Source organism: Lygodium microphyllum, chromosome 4, assembly GCF_053477565.2.
Source record: "Lygodium microphyllum isolate KBCC chromosome 4, Lygodium_microphyllum_v1.1.10, whole genome shotgun sequence".
Taxonomy (NCBI): domain Eukaryota; kingdom Viridiplantae; phylum Streptophyta; class Polypodiopsida; order Schizaeales; family Lygodiaceae; genus Lygodium; species Lygodium microphyllum.
This window is the reverse complement of record NC_141138.1, coordinates 138588089-138595556: the sequence shown is the minus strand read 5'-3', so window position 1 is coordinate 138595556 and position 7468 is coordinate 138588089. Positions and strand designations below refer to the sequence as shown.

The window sequence follows — 7468 nt, the reverse complement described above, 5'->3', positions numbered from 1 at the left end:
ATAAGGACCTGGTGTGAAAGCTACGAAAGAAGGAGGGTTGGTCGGCCAAGGAAGCCATTGACTGGGATGTGTGGGGGCGGCCGCGGACTCCGGAGTCCGGGGGGGCGCTTGAAGGAAGATGAGCTGGCAAAGGATAAGAAGTCTTCTTGAATGTTCTCCTTGGTGCGCTCTGACACGCGGGGAGGGCGTGGGTGAGCACTGAGTGGGAAAGAGGCGTGACGTGTCTGACACGAAGAAGCTGAGCTGGAAGGAGGGGGTGTTTCTTTGACGTGGTGCTCGTCAACACATGCGGGATGCCAGCACAGCCTCCAGGACGGCTAAAAGTCTCCCAATAGGAAAATCAACATTTTGAGATGGAGGTCCTCGCACGACGCACCTCCTTTTGGCCTATCCCACCTTTGCCTTTCTGGCAAGTTGCAACTAGATAGTCATTCATACCCTTGTCCTCTTCTCTCGGCCTCAATTCTTCTACCCGGAGGCTGCCAGCTTGCACCTTCTAGCACCTAAGGTACATACGCACCCTCTCGGGTGTCAGATGGAAATTTTAGCTTTTCAAGTTTGAAAACCTAAGCTTTTAAGGTGAAATTTGCAAAATTTAAACGTGGGGATCCTAAGAAGGTGGTCTATGGCATGTGATAAGTAAGCTACTTACATCTAATGACATGTGCTACATATAATAGGTATGTCTGCACATAAACTCATACAAGTTGCACCACCTTGCAATACTCTCTGTGACAAGTGCAAGGCTCACCCATGAGTGGCATCCTAGTTGGTAGGGGCATTATGTTGGTTATGTGAGGTTGTGGGTTCAAGTCTTGATTGGGTAGCTTCAAGGGGGATTTTTCACCTAAGGGCAAGATCTACATTCAAAGAAGGAGTTGCCCTTTGGATCTTTGTTCTATGAACCAATTCATTAGATAAACAATTGAAAGGGCTTCACATTTTTTAAAGAAACATGTGCAAGGTTCAAGAGTTAGTCTCTCAATTTGAGTGCCCCTTATACATAGATAGATTTCACCAATAAGAGTGCTCATAATTGGACATGTGAAATCTCTAGCTTATTGTACCCCTTCAATCATGGAACTTGTTGAGGTTACCATAGTCATCCTCAAAAGAAGACCACTCTATCATTGTTGCTGCTTTGGGTGAAAGGAGTGCTCATAATTAGACGTGTGAAATATTCTACAACCCTTTAACTAGAGAACTTGTGGTGGTAGTTATAGTGGTCCTCAAAGAGGACCACTCTAATACTATTATTAGGGGGAGGGGGATGTGTGTGTGTGTGTCTATACACACACACACACACACATAAACCAACATCATGGGGCATTTGGTCCTCATTTAGCCTATGTTTTTGTCCATATTTATCAAGTTGCAAATGGAAGAAATGTATTAAGTCAATCATGTATACAATTGCATGTTGCGGCTTTATAATTATAAGGAGAAAGTAATGAATATACCACAAAAGTAATTAGTCTAGCTTACAAGAAGGAGACATAAGCTAGATTGCTAGTCTAATTCAAACACATATTCTAGTGGGGGATCCCAAAAATAAGGATCATATATTGAGAGCCTTCCCAAATTTCTTTGAGCACTAACACTTCACTATTAAATAACACCTATTGTCATTATGCAAAACAAGAAGCTTGGTAAAGCTTCTCTCATATAAAATTATGATTTTAAACTTGATAGTTTCTAAATGCACTAGTTCTATCCCAGTTACCCCTAACATGTTCCAATTATCTTATTAACGATCATATAAAAACTATTACAAATGACCTAAAAGTTACTAATCATAACGACTACCATTGGAGTGAGCAATATTAACAAAGGATATAAACAAAGCAAAGGGAGCAAACAATTGCTAATTTGTGTTAGATCTTGGAAAAGGATAAGTATTTGTGAGAGCTTCTTATTGTTGATATCTACATGGAATGCATGGAGTAGTTGTGATACCACCATGAGCTTATAGTCACATCATGAGGAGTTGAATAGTTAGTTGTTTTAGCTTAGGGGCCAGTTAAACTTTTGAGTACATCTTGAGATTACTGGTCAACATTTAAAAAAGCCTAATTTCAAGGACTTTCCAACACCTGTAGCCGATGAGGGCTTGAAATGAGCAATAAAGTGAGCAAACTTTTACCTATTAAGCAAAAGTTTGTTGAGACATACAGAGGGTCTAATAGTTTCAACATACCTTCATGATGCCCCATGTGAAGGTGCCAAAATCGACCATTGCTATCAGGAAATGCCTTATGGAAAGAGGCCGCCACCTTTATAAAATCTTAGACACCTGCCACTCCTAAGTCTATAGACTATGCGTGGAGGGGACCTCCTGTGCAAAGCTTGCGGCCACGTTTTGCTTGCAATTTGTGTGAACCCAATGATCCGTGCATAGAAAACAATAGATCCATAAATGCTATAAAAAGTAATTTAGGAGAGAGAGAGAGAGAGAGAGAGAGAGAAACATAGATATTGCCATGGAGTGCTCACAAAAAACCGTCCTTTAGTGTATTTTTTCTAGGCAAGATTCTCAAAAAACTGATTGAAATTGAAGCTCATCTTAATGAAAACTCGCTATTTTTTTACCATTTTAGTTATGAAACTGGCTATTTCCCTCCCAAAACCGGCTGGGGTTAAGCCTACTCCTTTTTTCCATTCGATGGGAAGAAAGTTTTTAGTAAGCAATGTAGCCAGTAGTGAGGCTTGTGGGCCTTGTAAGTTGTAGTAGGCCCGAGAACTTTCGTAGGTTAAGTGTTGCTTTCTCACCTCCGTTTCCCAAGAAATTTGGGACTCTCCAAGCTCTCAAGACTTGGGTCAGTGACTGTGTCGTGTGGGCGTGTGTTGGCTCTTAGTTTTCTCTCTCTTGAGGTCAGCAGGGCATAACCCAGGTGGTTAGAGCTCATGACTCAGTCATGAGTATAAGCTTAGGTGTGCACGCTCGAATCCAGTGTTTGTAAAAGGACTCTACGGACTCCGGAGTCCTCATTCAAAAAATATTTTGCCCCTTTCATTTGCAAATATTCATGAAAGAGAGGGACAGACGCACGCCACTCTCGCAAATGATATAGCAATGATGATACTAGTCTCCACAGTGCCGTATTGCAAATGATATAGCAATGATGATACTAGTCCCCACAGTGCCGTATGCAAAATAGGTCTATTGCATTAGAAAGGTCCGTGAGGCTTGAGCCGTAAATATCTAGATAAAACAAAATAGAGTTTCACATCTTATTTTGAGCTAGCTTGGTCTGCCGGCATGTGTTATGTGGCCGGCTTCAGTCTAAGAGCGTGCATATAAAGACGTAATGTGAGCTTCACTGAGTTGCAGCAGTCCACCTCTCGTACACACTACACAATCCAATAACACGGATGCTGGCAGCCTGATTTTGCATTAGATTGCACCAGCATTTAACATGCACAGTATTCAGCTGCTAGCCGGCTGGCACTGATCAAGCCTAGAATTGCTTTGCATAGCGCTTCCGCCTTACTGCATGTCATTGGTTACTTGATTGTGCTGCAGGGCCAAGTCCTCTCTTTGGTTAGACCAAATCCATTGTTATTGAATACTTCGTATATTTCACATTTAGTCTAGCTGATGTAATTTGGCTCGACAAATCCATTGTAATTGGGCCGCTTGCTAGATGATCCCCCCATTCCCCAATCTAGGATCCGGCATCTGATTCATGATTTGTTTTCTCGCGATTGGCAAATAATCACCTTGCAGCGTCGTATATATTGTCGCTAAACAATCAGCTTCCACTTTGATTGGTTGACGATTAAAGCTCCTAGCTGCTAGCTATGGCTACGTACAGCTCTGCGAGGGGGGACGTTGTCATGTTGTGGCTTATCCTCCAATTTATAGCTATACTGTGTAATTGCGGCCAATTGGTGAGGTCTCAGCAGGCCATATTGCCAGGCAGCTGGAAGCTGCTAATTCAGAATTCCGGGGTGTCGGCAATGCACATGACCCTGACTCACCAAAACACGGTGATCATGTTCGACAGGACGGACTACGGGCCGTCGCAGCTGAAGCTGCCGAACGGCAAGTGCCGGAACGACCCCAACGACCTGGCGCTCAAGGTGGACTGCTATGCGCACTCCATCGAGTACACCATCGCCAGCAACAGCATCCGGCCTTTGGAGGTTCTCACCGACACGTGGTGCTCGTCCGGGGGGTACATGTCGGACGGGACGCTGGTCTCGACGGGCGGGTTCAACGACGGGGCGCAGGCGGTGCGCCACCTGTCCCCGTGCGCCACATGCGACTGGAACGAGGCCTTCCCGAAGATGGCGGCGGCCAGGTGGTACGCGTCCAACCAGGTGCTACCGGATGGTAGCATGGCGGTGGTGGGCGGGCGGCGGGCCTTCAGTTACGAGTTCGTGCCGTCCAAGGGCGGGGCGACGCCGCTGGCGCTGCTGACGCAGACGAACGTGCCAGGCGTGGAGAACAATCTGTACCCGTTCGTGTTCCTGTCGTCGGACGGCAACCTCTTCGTCTTCGCCAACAAGAACTCCATTCTGCTGGACTACAAGAGCAACAAGGTGCTCAAGTCCTTCCCGGCCATGCCCGGCGGCGGGGGACGCAACTACCCCTCCTCCGGCTCTGCTGTCCTGCTACCCCTCTCCTCCGCCAACAACTTCCAGAGAGTGGAGGTCATGATCTGCGGTGGTTCGCCGGATGGATCCTATCAGCAAGCCGGCAACGGTGTCCAGGTGAGTACACTCTACAGTCGTGACAATCATGACATCCTTTTGTTGTTACTTCATTTCCGCCTAGTTATTACGAACAACTTAAACTACTTTGGTAAGAACAGCATTTCCAAGCGTCAATTGGGTTTGGCCTGGGCCCTGTGTTCTTATTTTGGGTTACTTGCAAGAGTCAATTTCCTTTTTTGGGTAATTATTAGAGTTAATTATTGATTGCAATGATCGTGTATGCGTACAACATATGCTTCTGTTCTAACAAAGAGGCAAATGACGCAGGTGACGGCGCTGCAGACATGTGGGAGGATGGTCATAACGGATGCGCAGCCGACTTGGGCGATGGAGTCGATGCCAACGCCAAGGGTGATGGGGGATATGCTCATCTTACCCAACGGGGAGGTACTCATAATCAACGGGGCAAAGACGGGGGCGGCGGGGTGGGGGAACGCGCTGAATCCCAACCTAGCACCGGTGCTATACAGGCCGGACGGGCCCACGGGTGGGCGGTTTAGCCAGCTAGCGCCCAGCAATATACCGAGGCTGTACCACTCCACGGCGAACGTGCTGCCGGACGGGAGGGTGCTGGTCGGGGGGAGCAACCCGAACGTGGGCTACTCGTTCAGCGGGGTGCCGTTCGCGACCGAGCTGCGGCTGGAGGCGTACAGCCCCTACTACCTGGACGCCAGGTACGCCGCCCTGCGCCCGACGGTGAGGGCGCTGTCGAAGGCGGCATTCGGCTACGGGGTTGCCGTCACGGCCAGCTTCTCCGTCTCCTCGCTGGGCGGGGCAGTCCAATTCCGCCTCTACGCGCCCCCCTTCACCACCCACACCTTCTCCATGAACCAGCGCCAGCTCCTCCTCGCGTCCACCCCGGCGGTCCGAGCCGCCAACGGCCTCTTCTCCGCCACCTTCACCTCCCCCAGTAGCCCCGTCTCCGCTCCCGCCGGCTACTACCTCCTCTCTGTCGTCAACTCCGGCATCCCTAGCGTTGGCGCATGGGTTAAACTCGGCTAACCACAGTACCTACAGAAGGTTAAATGCTTATTGCTGACCTGAGCTAGCTAACTAGCCGTTCCTTGTTCTCGACCAGTAATCGACCTCATAAAGAATATAATATTCTTCAAAACTACCCTATATCAGTTTAAGCATCTCGGATCGATTCAACCCCCCCGGCCCGCTGCATGGATATTACGCTTAGCCCGGTTCCAAATTCCAATCATCTCTCTCTCTGTCGCTCTCTCTCTCTCTCTCTCTCTCTCTCTCTCTCTCTCACACACACACACACACACACACACACAATCGATCGATCACGCAACCTTAACAGCGCCCTACATCTCTCTCTCTCTCTCTCTCGATCGATAGATCGATCACGCAACCTTAACAAATACCCCACATCAAACCTTTACAGTACCCCACTCCCGGTTCCAACATTAATGCTCCCCTGGAAGTTTTGAACCCCTCGTTAAGACCCTCCTCGTAGTGTCGGACTGGTTCACGACAGGTAGAGAGGGAACCCGTCCACGTATAAAACCTCGGATCTACCCGTCGCAGCAGCCGTTTATAGAGAAGCAATGCTTTGTAACACTCGAGTAAATGGCAAGTTTGTACGTCCCGTTTTTAACGAGTGTGTCGCCCTCTATCGCTACACATTAAACAAGACCAAAAGAGACAAATACGCCTTATAATAGGTGTGTATGGCTGTACTCTAAACAAGAGTAGAAGTCATTATAGGTGTGTGTGGCTATACTCTAAACAAGAGTAGAAGTTTGTCTATTGTTGTGTCCTTCTTTAGGAATAAAGAGAGAAGAATACCATACATTAATGTGAACAAATTCTATGTTTCTTCAAAATGTGAAAGTAATAAAGTATGGGAGCAAGCAGAAGTAAAAAGATTGAATGAACATTGAGGTGCACAGAAAGACAAACCTATCTGTATATCTAAGAGCATTCATTGGGACCTTGCAAGAATAATGATTAACCGCAAGGTGTAGTAGCCTCATAAGCTTCACAATGCACGGTTAGCAGGGTTGGCCAATCCACCTAGTAATGATTATGGTTCTTTTATTCAATATGGCACTAGTAAAAAGGATTGATTGAAAATTGAAGTGCACAAGAAGATAAAGGGACCTCTTCTATCTAAGAGCATTCATTGGGACCTTACAAGAATAATAACTATAGCTTTTCTAGTTTAAGTTTTAAGCAACAAGTTAGAAGTTCAAGGGAAAACACCTAAAAAAGGACACAAAAATCTTAATAAATATTAACATTAATCTTGACAATCGACAAAATAGTACCACATAGAAGATGAACTCTCACATATCACCATAACTGTTGCCAAATGTATATTTCTTTACACAGGATTAAATCCTTGTAGTAAAAATGTATATGTGTTTTTTTTTCGTACTTTATACTCTTCCAATCGTATATATTTTGTGTAAGTGTTCACGAAAAACATTTTTGGTAGTTGATATAAAAAAACTCTACCTCAAAATTTTGAGGGCTTTCTAAATCAAATCACATGTATTTGCCATTTTATAAATAAGATTTGTATAAATTTTAAGCTTTTTAACATTGTTTGTAAACATTGAAATTTTTATCGTTCATTTTACATTAGACCTTGGATTTTGAGAAGACCAATGTAAGTTCATGCTTTCAATCAATTAAGTGAATGATGTCACATCTTACTTACTTTTATAGTAGGTTGTGGATTGCTTTAGTCATTACATGCTAAGCTTTTTTTATCCACCTCGTCTCATTGATT

The 7468-nt window shown here is 45.6% G+C and overlaps 1 protein-coding gene across 1 annotated transcript; it reads left to right on the top strand.

Annotated features, from left to right (window-relative positions):
* Nucleotides 1-3182: 3182 nt before the first annotated feature.
* On the top strand, nucleotides 3183-5873 carry LOC148037681 (aldehyde oxidase GLOX-like). Its single transcript, XM_087676624.1, has 2 exons — nucleotides 3183-4716; nucleotides 4987-5873. The coding sequence occupies exons 1-2, from the start codon at nucleotides 3802-3804 to the stop codon at nucleotides 5719-5721; spliced, it is 1650 nt and encodes a 549-aa protein (XP_087532750.1). The 5' UTR covers nucleotides 3183-3801; the 3' UTR covers nucleotides 5722-5873.
* Nucleotides 5874-7468: the final 1595 nt, after the last annotated feature.

Excerpts from the sequence above, each read along its gene's own strand:
- LOC148037681 (XM_087676624.1), top strand. The coding sequence starts at position 3,802 with ATGGCTACGTACAGCTCTGCGAGGGGGGACGTTGTCATGTTGTGGCTT. Across the intron at positions 4,717-4,986 it reads AAGCCGGCAACGGTGTCCAG|GTGACGGCGCTGCAGACATG; the intron begins GTGAGTACACTC and ends CAAATGACGCAG.